This window comes from Alternaria atra, assembly GCF_907166805.1.
Source record: "Alternaria atra isolate CS162 genome assembly, contig: 32, whole genome shotgun sequence".
Taxonomy (NCBI): domain Eukaryota; kingdom Fungi; phylum Ascomycota; class Dothideomycetes; order Pleosporales; family Pleosporaceae; genus Alternaria; species Alternaria atra.
This window is the reverse complement of record NW_025091331.1, coordinates 50,034-71,963: the sequence shown is the minus strand read 5'-3', so window position 1 is coordinate 71,963 and position 21,930 is coordinate 50,034. Positions and strand designations below refer to the sequence as shown.

The 21,930-nt window shown below is 50.7% G+C and overlaps 7 protein-coding genes across 7 annotated transcripts; 2 read left to right on the top strand and 5 right to left on the bottom strand.

Annotated features, from left to right (window-relative positions):
* Window positions 1-230: 230 nt before the first annotated feature.
* Window positions 231-1,166, bottom strand: ALTATR162_LOCUS9807 (uncharacterized protein; the record flags this gene model as incomplete). Its single annotated transcript, XM_043317443.1, has 1 exon — window positions 231-1,166. One exon carries the CDS (start codon window positions 1,164-1,166, stop codon window positions 231-233), a length of 936 nt encoding a protein of 311 aa, XP_043173378.1.
* Window positions 1,167-1,726: 560 nt separating this feature from the next.
* Window positions 1,727-3,262, bottom strand: ALTATR162_LOCUS9806 (uncharacterized protein; the record flags this gene model as incomplete). The annotated part of the gene is made up of 4 exons (XM_043317442.1): window positions 1,727-1,934; window positions 1,987-2,153; window positions 2,216-2,530; window positions 2,582-3,262. 4 exons carry the CDS (start codon window positions 3,260-3,262, stop codon window positions 1,727-1,729), a joined length of 1,371 nt encoding a protein of 456 aa, XP_043173377.1.
* Window positions 3,263-4,076: 814 nt separating this feature from the next.
* On the top strand, window positions 4,077-5,875 carry ALTATR162_LOCUS9805 (uncharacterized protein; the record flags this gene model as incomplete). The annotated part of the gene is made up of 6 exons (XM_043317441.1): window positions 4,077-4,184; window positions 4,266-4,418; window positions 4,474-4,576; window positions 4,635-4,703; window positions 4,757-5,365; window positions 5,625-5,875. The coding sequence occupies 6 exons, from the start codon at window positions 4,077-4,079 to the stop codon at window positions 5,873-5,875; spliced, it is 1,293 nt and encodes a 430-aa protein (XP_043173376.1).
* Window positions 5,876-6,149: 274 nt separating this feature from the next.
* Window positions 6,150-14,880, bottom strand: ALTATR162_LOCUS9804 (uncharacterized protein; the record flags this gene model as incomplete). The annotated part of the gene is made up of 3 exons (XM_043317440.1): window positions 6,150-6,644; window positions 6,698-7,644; window positions 7,704-14,880. The coding sequence occupies 3 exons, from the start codon at window positions 14,878-14,880 to the stop codon at window positions 6,150-6,152; spliced, it is 8,619 nt and encodes a 2,872-aa protein (XP_043173375.1).
* Window positions 14,881-16,012: 1,132 nt separating this feature from the next.
* ALTATR162_LOCUS9803 (uncharacterized protein) lies at window positions 16,013-16,989 on the top strand (the record flags this gene model as incomplete). Its single annotated transcript, XM_043317439.1, has 2 exons — window positions 16,013-16,135; window positions 16,192-16,989. 2 exons carry the CDS (start codon window positions 16,013-16,015, stop codon window positions 16,987-16,989), a joined length of 921 nt encoding a protein of 306 aa, XP_043173374.1.
* Window positions 16,990-17,090: 101 nt separating this feature from the next.
* Window positions 17,091-18,273, bottom strand: ALTATR162_LOCUS9802 (uncharacterized protein; the record flags this gene model as incomplete). Its single annotated transcript, XM_043317438.1, has 3 exons — window positions 17,091-17,628; window positions 17,702-17,907; window positions 17,953-18,273. 3 exons carry the CDS (start codon window positions 18,271-18,273, stop codon window positions 17,091-17,093), a joined length of 1,065 nt encoding a protein of 354 aa, XP_043173373.1.
* Window positions 18,274-19,433: 1,160 nt separating this feature from the next.
* ALTATR162_LOCUS9801 (uncharacterized protein) lies at window positions 19,434-20,627 on the bottom strand (the record flags this gene model as incomplete). Its single annotated transcript, XM_043317437.1, has 2 exons — window positions 19,434-20,336; window positions 20,415-20,627. 2 exons carry the CDS (start codon window positions 20,625-20,627, stop codon window positions 19,434-19,436), a joined length of 1,116 nt encoding a protein of 371 aa, XP_043173372.1.
* Between the last annotated feature and the right edge of the window lie 1,303 nt (window positions 20,628-21,930).

The following is a 21,930-nucleotide window of genomic DNA, read 5'->3' as shown; positions in this document are numbered from 1 at the left end:
TCAAGGTATAGCTGGTATGATAACATTCTTCAACGATTCGTACACCTAGCACCAGTACGTGGTTGGAAAAATACGTTGCCAGAGGCTAAGCGAGGTGGAAACGCCTCCAAAAACAGCGGCCAAAGACCTCCCAAAACAGATGCATTTCCACCGCCACATAGATATAGAAAGTTATATAAGTGGAGAGCATCGTCGCACGCAGCTTTGTTGCCCAAGTGGTCATCTGCACATCACGCCTTCACCACTGACCCAATCACCTCCTGCGTCCATTCCCACAACTCTTTCGCCTTCTCTTCACTCTTGGCCGCTCCAGTTTCCGTTCCGCTCTTTCCGACAGGCCCATAGTACCTCCCATTCACCAGCTTCTCAGCGCCTATTGTGCCTGCCCATAGGTGGTTCTTGACACCCTCTTGCACGGGCTTCGTCGATTTCGGAGCGACGTTCTCCTGCAAATGCTTCACTTGTGCGTCGCCGGGCTCACGCGAGAAGAGCTCAGTCGCCACGCTACCTGGGTCGATAGACAACGTTGTGAACTGTGGGAAGTGTCGGGCAACCTCTTGCGCATAGAGCACGTTGGCAAGCTTGCTCTGTGTGTAGCGCTGCACAGGCGTGAGCCCGGCATTGAGATCGCGCAGGGTAGAAAGGGCAATTCCGTTGTCTCCACAGTACTTGTAGCCGATCGATGCGACGCTGACGACACGCGGTGGAGCGCCTTGGCTCGACGCAGTCTCGAGCAACCGCTGTGTGAGCAAATGCAACAGTAACGCATGCCCAAGGTGGTTCACGCCTATGTGGATCTCGTATCCATCTTTGGTCAGCCCCGCAGGCGCTCCGAGGATGCCAGCGTTAAGGTAGAGAATGTCCAGCCGAGATGTCTTGAAGAGGAATGTTTCGGCCGCTTGCTGGACAGAAGCGAATGAAGTGAGATCAAGCGGCAGGATGTTAACAGTGCCATGACCAGAGAGCACCTTTTGTACCGCAGCGACGACTTCCTGGCCTTTAGCTTCGTCGCGAGCCGTTAACCAGAGCTCGGCGGGGTGGTGCTTGGCCAGCTCCAAAGCGGTTTGTCGGCCGAGGCCTGTGTTGGCGCCTGTGATCAAGATGGTCTTTCCCGCGAGGTTGGGAATATCCCGGGCAGGGTCGAACTCGACGCCCTCAGCTGACATCATGTGTGCTCCGGGTACTCACGGGTGAAACTCGGAAAGGCCGTTAGGGTTTGAGTGGTTAATGGGCAACTGGCACAGTCACTGTTAGATAAAGCGACAGAAGGCACAAATTAGGTGATTCGTGGGTTATATGCAATGTAATAGAATAAGTCCCTTGCACGGATTGGGAAGTCCCCTCCGAATGGTTTCAATATGCCTGCAGGCTGTCACAATTCTCCGCGCATCGCCGAAGGTCGACCGACATCAGAAATCTGAATGCTCCATGAAGTTCGGCCAACGTTATGTTTCCATCGCGGAGGCCGTACTGTATCGGGGCTTTCCCACCGAGGCAGCATCAGCTATTCCGCACAGCCACAGAAGCCGCCAGGGCGAGGATGAGTCGAACCAGAAATTGGATGTGCAGACTTTGATCGGAAGCGCCAGCTTCTTCGGGCGATCGGCAATATCCGAAATCTTTCGCAATATTTCGATCAACTACGGCATAGCACCGATGACCTCGACTTCTTCCGGCACACAGCTTGTCGGCATAGGAATTGATCTTGCGATGTGACCAGGATTTGTCAATATACCACGAGGGGCCGGAACTCGGTCATCCGCACACGTGCCGGAGGGTTATCGCGAGGTCGGAGATGGACATACAGGGGAGGTTTCTGCCATATCAAATAGGAAAGATGTTGTTCCATCCAATTCCTGCTGTGCTCTGCCAATGCGAAATCGAAATTCCAGATCATACGGGCCAGGATAAGTCGGAACTCTGCATATGCCAGACTGTAATGAAGGTCAGCAAATTCCACACATGATCGAAGCCTGGTCTGCTTACTTTGTGCCAATACAATTTCGTGGCCCATGGGAGAACGGTTTGAATGCGTCCTTGCGATCATTTTCAAATCCTGCTGCCCCGAGCCAACGTTCAGGTACAAATTCATGAGCTCGGTAGAAGTTATTCTCGCTCAGATACATCGCTCGGTGAGGCACACCAAGGACCACCTGTCATTCGCTCTCGTCAGCTTAGCAGTTCGCGATCTGCTTCAGGGTCGAGCTGCACTTACACCTTTCGGAAGTCTGTGCCCGAGCACAGTGTTACCTCCGGTAGGTGTGATTCGTGGCTGAGAATTGGGTCCAGGCGGATAGATGCGTAGCGCCTCATCGGTAACAGCGCATAGGTACGGCAACTTCGTCACAGCGACGAGGTCCATCTCACCTTCGCTTTTGAAATAACATTGCAATTCATCCCTCAGCTTCTGTATGCATCTCGGATGCTGCATCAAAAGATAGGTCGCTCCACACAGAGCACTAGCCGTAGTCTCGGACCCCGCGAGAGTCAGGATCACCGCGTTTTCGTTTAGCTCTCGTCGGCTCATGCTCTTCCCGATTGTCAGCTGGTACTCCTGCGCAAATCTACGGATCCCACTCACTTGACCGCCCCTCACAGATAGCATATTTGCCACGAAATCTGGCTTTGCGTCCGGCAGAGCCAAGCGCCGTTCCACTTTCTCGTTAGATATCTTCTGGTGTTCCATGAATTGTCGAACCAATTTGATGGAGATAAAAAACGGCATCAAAGCGAATAGTAGAGGTAGGCGCTTGCAGACCAACAAGATGGCTGTGAGTCTGATGTTGGAGAAAATGAGGGATATCCAGGGATGCATGGCCGACTCCCGGAGACAGCCAAATGGTTCACCCAGGGCGAGCTCGCCGATGATGTCGAACGTACAATAATTGTACCAATCACGGAGATCGACAGGGACATCACTTGTGGTAGCCTTGCGCCTCAAGCGCTCGATCAAGGTGTCCACGTGCTCCCGAATCTTCGGTTGCTGCTCAATCATTGCGCCCGTTGAGAAGCCATTGGACATGAGCCTGCGCATGCGCGCATGATCGGCATGGGCTGCACCAAGGATTCCTGAACCACCGGGGCTGAGATACCAAGGCGCCTTCTGATTCTCGTCCCTTTTTCCAGGTTGCGCCCGTCCAAATATGTCCTCCCAAGCCTCAGGTACAGTGAACGATAATTCGTTTGGCGCAAGCCGCACAACTGGCCCGTACCTCTCGTGGAGCTTCGGCAACATGAGATGAGACTTGCCGGATAAGAACATTATTGCCCAAGGCCAGGTCGATGCGGCCCATAGCTTCGGGCCAGGGTATCTGCGCAAGGGGTGGAGGAAAACATTATATAGCGGACGAAGGACGACGGCGTATATACAAAGCTATTCGAGATAATGTAATCAGCAATCATGATGCAATAGTCTTCAGATGCGAACTTTCAGGTCTCGCACTAACCAGAATCAGAGGTACTATAAATGTAACATTCCACTCGGGAAGTTTCAGCGGAGATGAGAGCATATTTGAAACTTTGTGCGACGACTGTCCGTTCGAGGTGTGCCTCATGTGCCATGATATCAAATATAATACTTCCAGCCTGACCTACGCAGACCTCGTGGGTCTCCGTTTGTAGAGGGTGGTCTGCATCAACAATGTTGAGCAAACACTCATGGAAGCTACGGAGTGTTTGTTCATCCTTTTCGGACTCGGTTGCCAATTACAGAAAGCGGCGTTGTGATCACCGAAGCTTAGGCCCTGGCTGGGCGTCCGCAGCCACACGCACGCCTTGATTCAGATGCGACGTTCAAATCGCAGACTTCTTCTCGCATGCGAGCTGTTAGTTCAAAGGTTCAGTATTTGTTGGTGCTCCTGTCTCCGCACTGTCTCCCATGGCATGTGTAGACGATTCCTGGCCCACCTCCTAAGCTGCAGGCTTCTAGTTTGAGAACGAGACCCGATACTGCCTGCTTTGTACTTAATCTTGGTCTCTCAACCCTCGCGATGAATATGACAGATTTCATTGGAGAGTATCTAGATTTCCAACCATGGTCAACGATAGCAATGTTATGCATGCTGCTTTTAGGCACCATGGCGCTTGCGACACGCACTACAGGATACCTTGGAGAAGGCCTTTACCGCGATGTTCCGATTGTCAACCCGGGCAAGCGTTCGTTCTGGTCCAAATCAGATTACGTGGTATGTTCGAAGCAAGAGACCTGTAGTTCTTTGAACCAGCTGACGTGGATCGACGTCTTAAAGGGTACTTTCACAACACAGACTAAGAGTCTGATGGAAAGCGCACGAAGCCATTATCCAGACAAGCCGTTTCGCATCGCTACAGATGTCGGTGAAGTGCTCGTCCTTCCACCAAATTGCGCAGACGAACTTCGAAACCATCCAAATCTGGACCTTGGTCGAGTGATGGAAGTGGTGAGCAGCATATGGACATATCAAATCGCCCTTGACATCGAGCTGAACCGCGCAGGACTTCCATGGACACATCAAAGGGTTCGAACTCACAAGTTTGAAGGGCTCCAACACGCATCTAGTGTCCTCCATAACACGAAACCAATTGACTAGATTGCTGCGTATGTTGATCTCAGTATCTGAACTGCTATCGCGTGTTATCTCTGACCGACCCGATAGCCTCGCTTACGCCAATTTTATCTGATGAAGCAACTCACGCAATCGACAGTAATATTCAAGCAGGGGGTGGTATACTAGAATCGCTCTCAAATAATTAGTCCGATGTCGCTGATGGTATATAGACTGGACTAAAATCCAACTTAAACCCATTGTGTTGGATATTGTCGCTCGAGTGTCTTCTCGTATCTTCCTTGGGCAAGAGCTTTGTCGAGACGAGAAATGGCTCGACATCACCAAAACATACACCATAGATATGTTCGTTGCAGCTGCTGAGCTTCGCAGATGGCCACAATGGTCACGTCCATTTATCCACTGGTTTTTGCCACGGTGCAAAAAGCTGAGGATGCAGTTCTTATCTGCCCGGAGAGTTCTCAGTGAAGCTGTTCGGAAACGGCAAGAATTCGTCCAAACCAACAAAACCAAGGGATCGGCGGCTCAAGGTTTCGATGACGCTATTGAATGGGCCAGAGATCAATCGAAAGCGATGAAAAGCCCTATCGACGAGGCAAAGTTCCAGCTGACCATGTCGGTTGCAGCGATGCACACAACTTCGGATCTATTGACGCAGGTGATTATTGACCTTGCACAGCATCCTGAGGTTATCAAAGCCCTTCGCAAAGAGACTTCCGAGTGCTTACGTCGGGATGGTTGGACGAAATCTGCACTTTACAATATGAAGCTCTTAGACAGCACGATTAAAGAAACTCAGAGGCTAAAGCCTGCCAGCATCGGTGAGTCATATCACTCCATGAGCAAATCCGCTTTGCGGACACTTCAACGTCAAATACTTAATATCGTGATCATCAGCTACGATGCGCCGGTGGGTTACGCATGATATCACTTTAAGCACGGGTTTCAAATTGCGCAAAGGCTCGCGAATCGTCGTGGATTCGTGCCGTATGTGGGACGCCAGTTTCTATCCGAATCCGGATGAATGGCAGGCAGATCGATTTTTGAGGCTAAGGCAAGCACATGGAATGGATCATACAGCTCAGCTGGTATCCACAAGTTCTGATCATCTTGCATTCGGTCACGGTCAGCACGTGTGTCCTGGCAGATTCTTCGCCGCAGCGGAGATCAAGATTATCATGTGCCACCTATTGTCGCGTTTCGACTGGAAGTTGGAGCCGGGCACTGCGGTCAAGCCTTTCATGGTGGGATTTTCTGCGGCTGCCAGTCCTTTTGCTGAGGTATTGTTCAGAAAAGCGGGAACTGGCCTCGACACTGGCATTGCAAAGTAATTCTATGTAGCGACAATAGCCGAATTTCATGGAGCTTGATTCATTGTGTATCATAGATTTCAAAAAGTATTGGTCATTGTGTCAGGTGCGCGTCATTCGACCGTATCCATTGAGTTGTTGTACCATTAATACTTAAAAACTCCCTGTAAAAGCGGGCTTGTCTCGACAAAGACGTTCAGACACACAAGGCTTTCGACCTCAACTTAACCCCCTGACCATTAAAGCATCTTCAAACCTCTTATTGCTATCTATCTTAATCAATTCTGTACATGACTCATGACCTCGACCTCAATAGCTTTGGATATGCCGGTGAACCCGGCTCATCAAATGTCTCAATGAGCGCAGCGACGGCCGGATGAAGCCCAGCCGCAATAGCTTCACGAATCCAATCTTCCATCTCCAATACTTGGTACTTCTTGCCCTTTGAATCTCCAATCTGTACAAGATTGGCCATGGGGATGACAATATCGCCCACGTTGTTGACGTATGTGACCGCATTGGCTGCCGTTAGATTGCTGTTGAAGAGCTCGCGGACGATATCCTTGCAGACATTTTGAACGTACACAAGGTCGAATGCACCACGGCTATGCAAGATCTTTGGCACCTTCTCAATGCGGTGAGAGTAGTGGATGAGCGCATTGACCCAATCGAATTCGGCTCTCGAGGTTGTAGCATCGTCGCCCTCACGGATGATTGTAGAAGGTCGATGAATACAGATTTTGAGGCCATAACGAGCATTGACTTTCTCCATAAGGCACTCATTGACCCACTATGTAGCAAGTTAGTTCCAGTGAGCTCCATGAACAATTTTATATATCGTACCTTTCCGCACATGTAACCATGTGCGCCATCGGCTGGGGGAAGTGTTCCCGTCAGCGTGGCCGAGATTTCCGGGAATGCGTCCATTCCGGCGAAGAGGGCAATTCCTGCCGAAGAGACGTAGTGGATTGGTATATGACGGGGAATGGCAAACTCAAGGATTTGTCGTGTCGATTTTGCATTCGCGTCCCTCAGCGCCGAATAGAACTTCAGATGGGACGTGTCCGAGCCGTTGTGAATGATGGCATCAACCTCGTCGAAAATCTTGTGTGCTTCAGCTTCAGGTAGCCCGAAATACCTGTCCCGAAGGTCTCCATCGTAGTAGGTGACACGCTGAGAAGCCGGAGGAATGTCTCCCTTCTCGACTCGTTCAGATAGTCGTCTCACAGCTACACAGATGACTTTCTCAATGCTTTGTTGCTCTAGTAGGTGATTGAGTAGGTGATGACCCAGAAGACCACTGACTCCAGTGAGCATCACAACCTTTGGCGGTTCACTGACTTTCCGGCCGAGTTTGGTGTGTTCAATGTTCTCAGGAACCGCGGTCTCAGCTTTCCAATCAATTTTTTCATAAGCTGCATCGTCAACGGAAGAGGCGGGTGTACTTGGTGTAGTTGCAGGGCTTGTAGCCTGTGTTTCAAGTCGGCTACCGACTGCACTACTCTGAATGGTGCCATTGCTGCTGTGGGTTGGGGCACTGCGAGAGGAGACTCCAGGAATGAGGCTACCGGGAATGCTTTCGGCGGCAAGTTGGGCTAGGCTGTCCATCTGGACATCATTGGCCATAATTTTCAGAACCGGAATGTTGGCCAAGAAGTTTTTGAGGAACCAACTTCGAATGTCGACAGAGATGAGCGAATCCAGTCCAAGTTCATAGCCGCGCATCGCCAACATCTCATCGTCAGCCAAGTCTGTTTGCAGGATCTTGCGCAACTGCGCTGCGAAGGTTTCTGGGTCACGTCAGCGGATTTCAAAGATCATAACACATCGCAATTCAAGGAGTACTTACGTCTGATTGTCTGCAATACTTCTTGCTCAGTTTTGCAACTCTGGAGTCGCTCCCGCACGGATGCAGCGTTGCCGTGCTCTTTCTTGTCGCTAGATCCTGCAATCTGATGCACGATGAATCGAGCAAATTTGGGATCCAAAAACCATTTCGGTATATTGACCGAATCTGGTGAGATATCAAGCAGCCCGGTGGAGAGTTCTGCGCCCACTGTGGAATCGAGGTGACCACCCTCCATCGCCTCCGCGAAGATCTGGTGAAAGTCATCATCCGATAGGTGCATCATCGCCATCTTGGCTACCGTCTGATCTAGTTGACGATCTGATTGCGTGATGTATCCTACACCGATGATTGCACCAACATTGACGGCAATAGAGTTTAAGCCTCGTTTGCGGCGGTTGGCTGCGACACCAACCATGCCCATGTTGGCTGCAGCGTAATTGGCTTGTCCCACGTTGCCAATTACACAATTGATACTGGATAATAAAATGAAGAAATCCAGATCCACGTCAAAGAATATTTCGTCCAGATGCTTGCTTCCGAGAACCTTGGGTCGTATCACGTCCGTAACTTGATCGAATTCCATGTTCTGTATGGAGCTGTCTCTTAACACCATGGCGCCGTTGAGTACACCGACTATACGTGGAAATGTGTCTTCTATCTTCTCATGCACTAGCTTCAGCGCCTGAAGATCAGTGACATCGCATGTGAGTATCTCCACTCTCACACCGTTCGTCTTATGATTCTCCAGCCAATCAGGCTCGACTTTCGGGTTTCTGCTGGTCAACACCAAGTTACGGACGCCTTGATCGATCATCCAGTCACAAAGCGAGATCCCGAGTGCTCCTGACATTCCACACAGCCAATAGGTCTGATCGGCTTTGAACATGGGTCTGTAATCAAGCCGACTTCGCCTGGCAGTTAAAGGCTCATGCGAAACCCAATCAATGGTAGTCAGTGGTGATTGCAGGCTTGTTCCTGCGGCGAGATCACGTATGTTCAAGATCTCGCATTCACTGTCTTCGGTCTCTTTTCGGCTCGTGACTCGGCTGGAGATGCTAAGCAAAACTTGTTGCAGAGCCATGGCTGGGGTGTGAAATGTGGTTGTGCCTTTATTTGAGAACAATGTTGCGATCGTTTCTACCCGGCAATGATCCGGAAGAACCGACAAGATCGTTTGGTCATTGTTCGAGATGCCAAAGGAAAAACTGACAAATGAGGCCACATCACGACCGATAGCCTTTGCAATATCAGTGCGACTAGCGTAAGTTGAAAGCTTTTTGCATTTTTCCGGGTCATTTTGCTCATCGGTGGTGTAGATTACCGGAATTCCGCGCTCGAGAGCCTGCGCAGAGACTGCTCTAGCCAGTCCTTTGGTTGGATTGTGTACTGCCAAAACCTGGCCTTCAAACATTGGCTGAAGTATCCCGAAGGCCAGGAGCTCCAGGATAGCAGTAGCAAGGTACTTGCTTCCTGAACGGACGGCCAAGTCAACTTTGATGGTACTTGCTTCTGGGACTCTGATTGTCGAGCTGAGACTTGAGCTGAGTGCCAAGACATCCTCATTGCTGTCATTCTTGCCAATAACGAGGAAAAGTTGTCCTGCACTTGTCTTGATCGCAGAAAAGGAGCTATTGGTGATGCGGAGCTGGATGCTTTCAGCATGAGCAACTTCCTTGTTGATCTCAAACCTGGTCATTTCTCTGAAGTAGGTTCCGTCCTCTGCCTGTTCCAGTTCGATAATGGACTCAGAAAGATCCACTTTGTATGGTATCGGTCTCTGGAGAGAGTTATAGCGTTCGTTCGCTTCCGCAATTGGAGCCAGACGAGGCACGAGCTCGGTGGAGTTCGCGTCAAGGACGATCTCAGGCTCTGCAACATACAAGATGTTATCATCCTCCACTGTCCTGGCGTGGTAACGGATCAAGGTTTCAGCCAAGGATGTGGCGCTCAAAGACTCCACGTCTGGAATGTCTACAAACTGTAGACGTAGATTGTCGAGCTCGTGCACAGCAGAGCGCCCGAAGCCGACAATCATGTTGGAGAAGGGTTCATCTTCAAGACGACCCTTAGTGACCCACAACACTGTCCTTTCAGCTTCGAAAAACTTTCTAAAACTGTACCATCTTTCTTGCGTAATCTCCTTGAAAGCTGGACGTTCAAGCTCTGTCAAGCTCAATACGGTCGTTTCTTCATCGACCAATGCATGATCGACGGTCTCGAGGCTGTCAAAAGTGACAATCTCTCCGGCAATATTTCCGAGGATTGACTTCAACTCCAGTCTCTTGGTGGCAACAATTTCTGTCTCGCCACCGATGATTGCAAGCTTTGGGATAGCGGGAGTGAAGGCTGATGGCTTCAGAGGTTCACGTAGGAATTCCACACGCTCATCAACCGCTTGCGAGACGAACAGTATGACACCGAACGTTTCGAGAAAGTCTGGTGGTGAGAGCGTATCAATTCCGGAGAATCCAGTTCGTTTCAGGATAGAATCCCATTGCGGTACATTGATGAATGGCGAAAGGTTTCGTCCCTCATCGACGCCAAGCCACCAGCCGGGTAAAGCACCGAAGATGAAGCCGTCTCCAGACTGCAGCGGCCCATCGCTGCTACCTTCGCCAATGATCAAGTAGCCTCCTGGTTTCAGAAGCTTTCGGAGATTGCGCATAGTTTTGTCCAGCTGTGCCGTCGCATGCACAACGAGAGACCCAATTACAACGTCATATGCCCCTTCAGTAAATCCTTGAGTGAGTGGATCCTTTTCAGCGTCGCACACTTTGAACACCATGCGTTCACGCCATGGAGAAAAGATGTCTGCAGCATTCTCAAAGAAACTGGAGGAGATGTCGGTAAAGGTGTAGCTGTCAAAGTCGTGCCCAATTTCATTGAGGATGTTCTTGGTCGCGCCACCGGTTCCAGCACCAATTTCCAGTATGTTAAGGTGCGGAGAGCGGTCTGTGATCTGCTTTGTTGCGTGACTGAGCCATAGCGAGGACTGCATTGTGCCAAAACCGTTGGCATAATATTCATCTAAGAGTCCGGACTCGCGGAAGTGCTCAAGCATTGTGGTTTCTCCAGTAAAGACGCGGGGCATTGTTTCTCCAACGAGGAACATGATCTTGACGTCCGAGTTGTCCTCAACTCCTTTGGCCTTGACCTCGGCTCTCACATCTTCCACAGTATCGTCTGCCCAGGATTTCCGCGCATATTTGTGCTCCCCACTGCACAGAAGCTGGGTCATATGCCGAGCATAATTCAAATAGTGGCACAGTGGGCTTTCCCGGCGCGCAGGTGAATCTTCTGGTACGTCCTCGTCGAACTTTCGCAGGTAGAATGAAGCGATCCGACTTAGAATCCAGAGGAGATCGACGTCGTTCTGGCTGATAGGAATGCCTGATGCAGCTCGATGTCCATCTGGAGCGCTCGGAACCCAGTGCATCTTGTAGAAGACATTTCGATCGGAGTCAGCTCCCGACTTGATCGGCTTGAAAAGAACTCGATCCACTTGTATAGCTGAGTGAGAGAGACCATTCATGTAAATCTCGACGTGGCCGCTGAAGCCGGCGCCAGGAGTGACACGGTCCTCTTGGTTGCATATCGAGTCAATTTCCAACGCTCTGTCAGACGAGTCTTGAGTAAGGACGGCGGGATTGAGCCTGATCTTCGATATACTGGTTGGCAAGTGTAGGTTGCGCAATTGATCATCTCCTGGATAGCTATAAGCAAGCATTACCGACTGGAAAGAGGCATCAAGATCAACGGGATGAATCAACAAGCTCTTTGCATCCGTGGTGTCTGCTTTCTGGGCGGTACATCGTGCCTTGCCCAGCTTCCGCTGGAGCGTCGACAAGGAACGAAATGGGCCTGTGAAGTCGTATTCCAGACTTTCCATAAAGTTGTATAATCGACTTTGCTCGACATTGATCAGATGAGGGGGCGCAGGCCGGCGGCTCGGTAGCGTCTCAGTGGACCATGGACCAAGAATGATTTTGACTTTGCTACAGGCGGCTAATGTGAGCTCGCCATCTGCGCCGCTCAGTGCCGCAGAGTAGGTGAAATGGGCAATTATCGAGTCTTTTTGAGCGTCAGAAACATTGGAGAGCTCGATCAGCACCTCGACCCCATTGTCGTCGTCGAAAGTCAGGGCGTTGTGGATGTGGAAGTCAGTAATCTCAATAAGACTCATCTTTTTCACATCAGCAAGTGCCAGAGTTGCTTCAACCGCGGAGGAAACATATCCAGCAGCTGGAAAGACAATCTGGCCTTGAACTTGATGGCCTTCAAGCCAATCGATCTCGTTGGGTCGGAGTACATTCTTCCATTTCAAATGATGCGCTGCGCTATCTGGAGAAACATCTCCCAGGAGCGGGTGGAAGAGCTTCGACCGCAATCTCATTCGGCGTGATCGTCGAGATTCGTGCCAGTACTTACTCTCATGGTTCCATTGGTAAGAAGGCAGGCCTTTGAGAAGTTTACAGACTGACTTGATCGGCGATAAGGCTTTTTGGCACTTAGCCAGCTGGACAAATTTACCAAGATGAGACCAGAGAAATGCCAGCACCGATGAAAGCGATCTCACAGCGTCAAGACTCCTCGACAGTGTTCCGTGGTAGGGTAATGTCTTTTCAAGTGTGTCTTGGAGTGTCTGAGAGGCAGGTCCCTGTAGCGCAGGGTGGGGTCCAACCTCAACAACCACATCGAATGACAACCCGGATGACGCTGCCGCCGTGACTGCTTGAGAGAAGAGAACCGGCTTGGTCATATTCAATGCCCAATACTCATCGTCCAGAGAAAGCCCAGAGTGGGCGACTTTGCCTTCGTAGACGCTCGAGTACCAGACACACGCCCCTGTGGGGGGGTTAAGTGCCTTGACTCCGACATGCTGCAGCGATTTAACATAGGGCTCGTAGCAAGGAAGCATGTGCGCCGAATGATAAGCCTGATCAACTTTCAATCGCCTGGCAAACTTCCCCTCGTCGCTGAAGATGGTTTGGAGCTCTGCAATGGCATCCTCGTCCCCGGAGATCGTAATGCTCGATGACGAATTGCTTGCAGCAACGCTTACGCGACCAGCGAATTCGGGGTCGGCACAAAGCTCAAGCGCGTCTTCCATGGAGGTGCCGACTGCCAGCATAGCGCCTTTGGTGTCCTTCGTAGGACTAGCCGCAAGCTTGCAGTGAAGACCTCGATAGTAAGCTATGAGAATCGCGTCCCGAGATGTCAGATATCCGGCTGCATACGCAGCTGCGATCTCGCCGGAAGAATGGCCCACGACCCCAGCGAAGGTCACTCCAGCGGTCGCCAGAAGCTCGACGATCATAATCTGGATGGCGGTACAAAGAGGTTGCGAGATTTCAGCTTCGCCAACACGTGAGTCATTGTCTGCGAGGATCTGCTCTCGAAGTGACCAGCTCGGCCGATCAAGCACAGGAAGCTCTGCAAGGTAATTTTCCAGCCGTTGAATAATCTCAGAGGCAAGCGAAGATTGTTCGATCAATGATGCACCCATGCGGGCGCTTTGAGCTCCCTGACCTGTGAAAACTCCAAGTACACGTGGCTTTGTGCTATGAGTTGCCTTCGTTCCGACGGTGGCCTCTGTGTCACTGATGAGTGTTCGAATCGTACTGCTGAGCTCCACGAGTCGGTCTGCCGGCAGCGCTATGCGCCGAGACAGCACGCTCCTGCGCTCCTGCAAGGTGTACGCAAGATCGTCAATGTTGACTTCACTCCCGTCTAGGTAGTCCGCAAAAGCAGCCAGATTCGCACGAAGAGTTTTTTCGGAGCCAGCAGAGAACACAAACGGCGTGAATCGTGCGATCTTGTTCTCAGAGGGGTCACGATAGGACTCTACGTAGCTCTCGAGGATGGCGTGCGCGTTGGTGCCCCCGAATCCAAAGCTATTGACACTTGCTCTCTTTGGCACGTTTGGTGGCAGATGTGGCCAAGGCTTTGGTGCTGTCAATATCTGAAGATCGTTGTAGAATGGAGCCACTGTGGGACTCAGATTCTCAAACAAGAGATTTGGCGGAATTGTGGAATTCTGCATGGCCAAAGAAGCTTTTAGGATTGCTGCGATGCCTGCAGTGCCCTCTGTGTGACCCAACACAGTCTTAATAGAACCAACGTAGAGCGGGTCATCTGTGGCGGCACACGTTATACTTCCGTCATAGAATGCGCTGCTGATTGCCTGAGCTTCAACTGGGTCCCCGGCGGGAGTTCCAGTGCCATGTGCTTCGAAATATTGGGGACGGTCATTTCGAATGTCGAGTCCGGCTTTCGCGTATGTTGCGTGAATCAAGGCCTTCTGCGCGATGGCGCTTGGCATTGTCAAACCAGCGGTAGCACCATCTTGGTTGACGCCAGTTTCCCGAATTATGGCTTCGATGCGGTCTCCATCAGCGATAGCATCGCACAATGGCTTCAAAAGTAGCGAAGCAACGCCATCGCCGCGCGCATAACCATTCGCATCTTTATCCCACATCCGGGAAACGCCGTCAGGCGAAAGCATTTTGAGCTTGCTTTCGATAATGTAGCTCTCCGGCCCAAGGATTAAATTCGCTCCACAGGCAATAGCCATCCGAGAATCTCCTGATCGCAAAGCTTGGACGGCTTGATGCACAGCTACTAGACTTGAAGAGCATGCAGTATCGATCGTTACAGCAGCACCATGCCAGTCGAAGAAGTACGCAATGCGATTAGAGAGCACTGCGCGTGAAGTTCCGACAGCAAAATAAGTTGGAGCAGCATCAAGATCACGTAGAAGCATGGCCTCCCAATCTCCTGTCATGACACCAGCGAAAACAGCAGTATCGCTTCCTCGTAGATTGTCGATTTGTTGTCCAGCTGATTCCAAGGACTCATATACGACTTCCAAGAGAACGCGTTGCTGGGGATCCATTGCTTTCGCTTCGATAGGGTTGATGCTGAAGAATTCAGCATCGAAGGCGCTTAGATCGTCGTTGATAAGATACGAGTGCTTCACATTGCTGTGGCCATGGTGTGCGCTGTTTGGGTGGTAGTATCCAGTGGCATTGAAGCGGGTGCTAGGAATCTCTGTGCGAACATCTTTGGGGTTTCGTAGCAAGTTCCACAGATTTGATGGGGTATTGACACCACCCGCGAACCGACAGGCGCTGCCGATAATGGCGATGGGCTCATTCTGACGAGAGGTACTGGGCATTGTTCACAACTTCCTGCTTAGAGACTAACAATAGGTCTGGGAGCATGTGATGGTATCGACATCACAGCCGAGCACATACTACTTCAATTACTTCGATGTTGTCCAACATCATTGAGCGTTTCGGTGGAGCGGCAGGGAACTTCGTCTTCGGTTACCATCTTGAACGGAATGCAAACTTTCAGAGCCCATGCCGAAGCTGCAGGTGAGATCCATGATCACACTTAGTCACGCGCTCTGTTTGACTCGTGTCAGCCAAGCGGACGGCTCGGAACGCTCCGATACAGCTATCTAAGGTTGGTCAGACCCTCCGAACGTCCCCATCTAGGGTTAACGCCACTATGTCTGGAAAAACATGCACAAGAACACAATTGACGAACGCAAGCCTTCCTCAGGTGCCGAGTACCACCTTGTTGCAGCAAGTATCCAGTCGATGATACCATATTTCTCAATGCTCAGTCGAGTCCCTCGTGCTCCCCACAAGATGCTGTCATTCGGACTTCGGCAAAAGCTGCTGCTTGGCAGATGCCGTCGTCGAGCGCTGCCATCTGGGCATCTGCGCCAGATTCGTTTTGTATCGTCGCACAAACGTTTCGTTGGTTCTAGCCATGAAGTCATTCCGCTTCATCTCTGGGACACGACATATCGCGATGCTATTCTCTACCACCTTTCGCGGTTTGACGACGTTTTAGATGCGGCCATGTTGAAGTCTTCACTTACCAGGCTTTTACAATGCGATGGCTGGAGGAAATTGGGAGCGCGTCTGCGCAAAAATGTAAGCGATATGGCATAAATTCAACGACTCCAAACACTAATACGTATGTTTTGAGGTAGGATAAGGGAAAATATGAGTACCACGTTCCTCTTAATTTTTCCGACTCTCGTCCAGCGATATCATACCACCATGAAGTCCATACAACAGGAATTAACGCGCACCCTCTTGCTTCAAAACTTCCACGAGCGTCTAAGGAACCAAGAATAGTTGCAGCGTGCGACGACTTCGTTCCATTAATGCGACCGCCAGGTGGCCCAGAACAACTTACCGATTACTTGAATCGTCAGGACGATCGACCAATTCTTGGACTTTACATTTTGTCATTTACTGATAGCACGCTTGTAACCCTCTCTTGTTCTCATGCCGTTCTTGATGGAGGTGGACGAAAATCGCTTCTTGAAGCTTGGTCACTTGTACTTCAAGGTCGGATCTCCGAAGTACCTCCTTTGCATGGGTATCGAGATGACCCGCTGGCTATTCTTGGTTCAAACGCAACAGAGAGTTATCTCCACAAAGGGAAGTTAATGACTACATGGCAGACTGCACGATTCGTCGTGAGGGCTTTATACGACTACTTGACAGGAAAAGGCCTTTCTGAGAGTCGTATGATATGTATTCCCGCGCCATTTGTTGCTCAGCTTCGCGCGCGCGCTATGTCTGAGCTTGCTTCCGAAGCCAAAGAACCCTTTTGGTTGAGCGCCGGAGACGTCCTTTGTGGTTGGTGGGCACGCATAATCGTTGCAGCAGGGCCGCCAGCGTCACCGCAACAAGAAATTGTTATTAATAATGTGCTCGGTCTTCGCATGCTTTACGACTTAATTCCGCCAGAAAAAGCGTATATCTCAAATGCATTGATGATGATGCCGTCATTCTTTACTGCAAAAGACCTTTTAGGCCAGCCTCTTGGATGCAGTGCCTTTATTCTACGTCAAGCAGTCACAAATCTGAAGACGCGAGAGCAGATCGAAGCACGGTTCCAGCTTGACCGTGGGCCTCAGCAGCGGGGATTGTCTGCCCTGTATGGGAGTGCTGGAATGAGGATGATCATTTGCACAAATTGGAGCAAGAACAAGATTCATGAGGTCGACTTCTCAGCTGCAGTTTTGAAATCAGGAGACAGGAAGCGACCATCCAAAGTCGGTAGGCCCTCTTATACGCAGCTCCACGCATTCGCTCAATCGGCCTCGTTCCTGAATACCTTCTCGATCAACGAGGACTCAGATGGGAACTACTGGATATACTCACTGCTACCCACGAGAGGGAAATACTGGGAGAATGTTGAGGATTTGTTGCAGGAGGAATTTCAGGGTGCAACCGCCGATCAAGTCAAGAAGTAGTTGTCCATTTACTATGTACGCAACCACTTCCAGCAACAGTCACAGAAGAAAATATTGGCATCAAAAATTTATGTAAAACTCATTCGCGTACCGCACTCCCACTATGTGTCTGCAATATTGACTACGAGCTTCTTACCCTTGGAATCACCGCGACGAAGCATCTCGAGCGCTTCGAGTATCCCCTCAAAGCCACCTTTGACCTCATGTACTGGCTGCGTCTGAATCTTATCCTGGTCCAATAGCCCCTGCATCTCCTTCGTCCATGACACACCGATATCAAACAACTTCTTACTTGCTTTTCGTGCGTACGTGGGGTGGCCGAGGTCAACGTCGTTTCCCTGCATTTCGAAGCCCATGACTACCTTGACCTTCACCGCCCGGCGGGTGCGCCATTGCTCCGGACAGTTTTCAAGGCAGGCATATCTACCTCCCACGCGGGATAGAGAGGCAAAGCAAGCTGCAGCAGAGTCGGCATCAGTGATGCAATCAAGCGCATGTTTGATTTGAATCCCTTTTGACAGTTCCTTGATCTTTCGAACGCAGTCGCTGTCTGTGTATGAAGCCGTTCCTATGGCACCGTACTTGATGCAGAGAGGGGCCGACGACTCGGAACAGACTGCGATCGGGGTATAGCCTGACCTTCGGTCATGTTAGTCATTGATGTAGTCCGTAGAGTATGACACCTTGACTTGAATCTCGGTGACCCTCTTACAATTTCAGCATTTGAATGGCCATCAAGCCGGTAGCTGTGGCTCCGCCGTACACAAGTACGGGTGCGCCCGAATCATCGGGTGATTTTGGAGTACCCTTGAGTGCCAGAGCTCCGTCATCAGAAAGTGCCATGCAGACTGTGCCCCATCCAATGGCCCCAAGAGCTGCGCCATTCACATCACTCCATTTGCCTGGCAACTTCAGGAGCTGCCGCGAGTCAGCCAAGCACCACTGTTGGAAGGCGCCATTGACTTTGTTGTTCGGCCGGTAGGGGAAATCAGCGCCACAGACTCTGGTACCTGGCGGAAATGACTCTGCAGCCTCGGCCCCGACCGAGTCTACAACACCAGCAAAGTCACAGCCTGGCGTATTTCCTTCCATGAAGAAGTGCGTTATCATCTTCCAATCTGTGGGATTAAGGCCGACGGCATGAACGCGCACCAGTACATGATGGGGCGAAGGAAGGTGGGGAATTGGCTTCTTCGTGGTAACCGTCAGCGGGAGTCGCGATGTTGCTGGGGCATCTTTCGACGTTTGCTGTATGACCGCGGTCTGGAATGCGGAGGCAACCATTTTGGTCACAGAGTATGGAGGGCGATAATCGGGAAAGTGACTGCTTCCAGGTGAAAAGACACTTGTAGATTGACTACATATTCGCACATTTTCTTCCGAAACGCATTTGCACCCTGCTGAAGTCGGATAGCTAGTCAGAACAGGAAACCGAGGCCGATCCATTCAATTGCTCGGAACCGATGTCAGCCAAACCTTCTCTTCGAGTCACGATGCGAGACTGGACGCAAATTTTCTTACAGTGCGAGACGTCGTTCGTTCATCACGGATGTCGCAGGCCAAGCGCTGTCGGGAACCTTGTTACTAATAACGCCGTGCGATGACCTTTATATAAGCTCAGCTAGGAGGCTACAAAACAATACAACACATACACTCTCTCCTAATTATTCTGTCTACAATACCCGCACCCAACCGTGCGACAACGGAACACTGATATCACATCGACTCGAGGCGATTTCTTCTGCCTCAGACTTGTGAACATAGGCTCCAGACACGGGGACTTTTACAGAAGAGAAATTTTGACTGTTGCGGGAGTAGTAACGCAGAAATTTTATCTAGGCACGGGATATACGGAAGGGGGAAAAAGATATTCGGAAGGGTAACGTGATCTAGGATTATATCAGGATGCATACCTTAAAACTGGCGCTAATCGATTGCGCATACATATTATAGTAGATCTAGGATCTAGGATTACCTTGTAATAATACCTATTAGTAGTATAGCACCTGCGTTATGTTGGTACTGTATTTAGTATTCGTGCCCGGCGCTAGGGAAATGTTCACCTAAAGCCGAGCCTACCGAGGTGTAGTACTAAAGCTTAGCTGTATCTAGTACCTAGTATATAGGCACCCTGTACTACTACTATATATCGCTATAAGGTGATTTTAGATCCTAGATCTAGTATAATCTGTATATATAATTAATTAGCGCCAGTCTTAAGGTGTGTATCCTAATACGCGTTGAGCTATCTAGTATGCAGACTATACAGACCCTATTCGCTGAGACACTTACGTGATCCAAGGTTATATTACCCCTTCTGAATATCTTTTTCCCCCTTCCGCATATCCTGTGCCTTTATCTATGAAACATTGGCCGCAGACCGATGCCTTGAGGACTGTTGCGCACGACCCTGCGATACCCAAACCAGCCAGACGCTGCCTAGATTAAAGGAATTCCTTGACTTGATCCTCGCTCCAATCCCAGAAAGCTTTCGAGTGACCATTACCTCCTTCAGTGACCGGCTTCGCGGCGACATGCAAGTCCTCTCGCAGAGGATGCACTCGGCCCCAAGGCACTACCCACTTGCCAGTATCGTTGATTGTCAGGCTAGGAGAAAGTCCTGAAAACACCTCGGTGTATGCGCCATATTTTGAAGGGTACGCAATGAAAGCGTTGATGATGGTTCTGAACAAGAATCCACCGTCACGATATAAATCAGAACGCAGATGGCCAGGGTTGCAAGGCACCGATACGACACCGTCAGCCTTGTATCGTCGTGCAAATTCAACAGCATACAGCCAGTTTCCCGCTTTGCTGATACCGTACCGCTCGAGGGGCTTGCAGGCAGGCCAATATTTGAGGTAGTCCAAAGTAATACCATGAGACATCTCACCGACCATTTCTAGTCCAAGTGATGAGACCCAGACCATGCGCACAGAACCAGCGGGTTCGGTTTTGGCAGTCTGAACGAGTGTCGGGGTGAGGCATTTGGCGAAAAGGAAGTTGCCGAGTACGTTGACGCCAAAGTGGATCTCGTGGCCCTGTGCCGTCTTTGGCGCATCGTTCTCGAGAGCCTGAACAGCTGCATTGTTGAACAGAACGTGGATACGTTTCTCTTGCGAGGTGATGCTCTCGGCCGAGCCTTTGATCGTTGCCAAGTCGGCAAGGTCAAGGTGCTGGAATACCAATGATCCCTTCGACTTCGGGCATGTCGCTTGGATATCGGCTATGGCAGCAGTGGCTTTCTTCTCACTTCGGGCTGCGATGAAGACTTTGGCATTTTTGCTGTAAAGTATGCGCGCTACTTCCTTGCCTACGCCGCCGGATGCACCAGTCACGACATAAACCTAGGGAGGCAAAGCCATGAGTGACATGTCCATGTTTTCAAACTAGCAGTTGCCACACTGTGGCTGAGCAAGGCATACCTTCCCTCCGAGATCCGGTAGACGCTTCTCGGTAAATGGAGGAGACGGCGGGTACATCTGCGTCCATATGCTCGAAAATGGAGGCCTTTGTGGGCGCGGTGGTGGTGACACAGCCATTTTGTTCATTGGTGTGCTGTTTTGAGAGAAGGTACGAGCAAAGACGAGCGTAACGGGAATGAGCAAGCCGAAAGCTATCGCAGCTTGGGAAGGCATAGTGAAGGGATTGTTGGAATGGTCGACGTCTCGCTGCTGCCATAAGATCGGGTCAGTAAGTGTGCCGGAAAGGGCAGTTGGCACCGAACGCTAAATTCAGCCGCTCCCTCCGAGTCGCGACATTCCGAAGCTGTGCCGTTGTCTTTCCCGGGGATATTCACCGCGACCGGCGACCTAACTGCAGCCTCTGCTCGCGATGTGAGCCCTTGATCCTTTCGCCATTCTGCCCCCGCGGCAGGCACGCGGTACGGCTAAGCCTCATCCGCCCTTCATTTTGCCTGTTGGGGAGATGCTCTGCGAATGTTTCTGGTTCTTATTTTTAGTCCCACGAGGGCGGGAACTCTTGAATGTTGGTCTTTCAGGCAATACAATTGGCCAGTTTGGCCAGCGAGTTATATTATGGTGCTTCCCCGACGGAGGACGTTGCCACTTGGTGCCAACACCATCAGGATCCTACCGCCTCTCACAACACTGACTTAGCAATTTTTGCAGTCAAGTGGAACGCCACAATCCAAGATATTCGTGCGGCTGAGTTCTACTAAAACTATGTTGGAGTTAGAGCGTGCTGAGGTCCACGGTAAGAGGCAGGACATGAGGACGACGACGCGGCACATGGCGAACGGTAGGAGATTACGGAGGCACGGACAGGCGGCAGCATCGATAAAAATACACGCTTATAAATGTTGTGAGATTGAACGGGTGGAATGAATCAAAGCTCGCTGAAACACCATTCTTACAATCCCTTTCACCACTGATTTTCGTCATCGAAGGCTCGGTGTCTCCGGTGATAGATTATTGTTGCCTCAAACACCTGAGTATTTCCCTTCGAATCCCTCAGATAACTTAGTGTCGAACTGGCAGCAAAATGAAGCTCGAATACGGTGCCTTCGGTGTCCTCGCAGTACTGCCGCATTTCAGATCGATAGGGGCGACTCCCACGATCGCTCACTCTAATCGGCTGACCCACAGCATTGGATCAAGAGGATCCAGTTCATGCAATGTAATTCCTGGCGACAATCTCTGGCCTTCAATTGAGCAATGGAACTCGCTGAACAGCACCGTCGACGGACGCTTGATCGCATCAGTGCCCCAAGCTGCCGTATGCCACGCATCAGGATACGGCAATCTCACATTCGATGCGAGCAAGTGTGACGCGTTGAAACCTGGATGGAACTACCCGCAGACATATGAGCCGATATCAAGCGAGATCATGAACCCATACTACCAGAACCGATCGTGTGATCCGTTCAACACGAACAGGACGTGCGAGCTCGGCAGTTATGTTAGCTACGCCATCAACGTT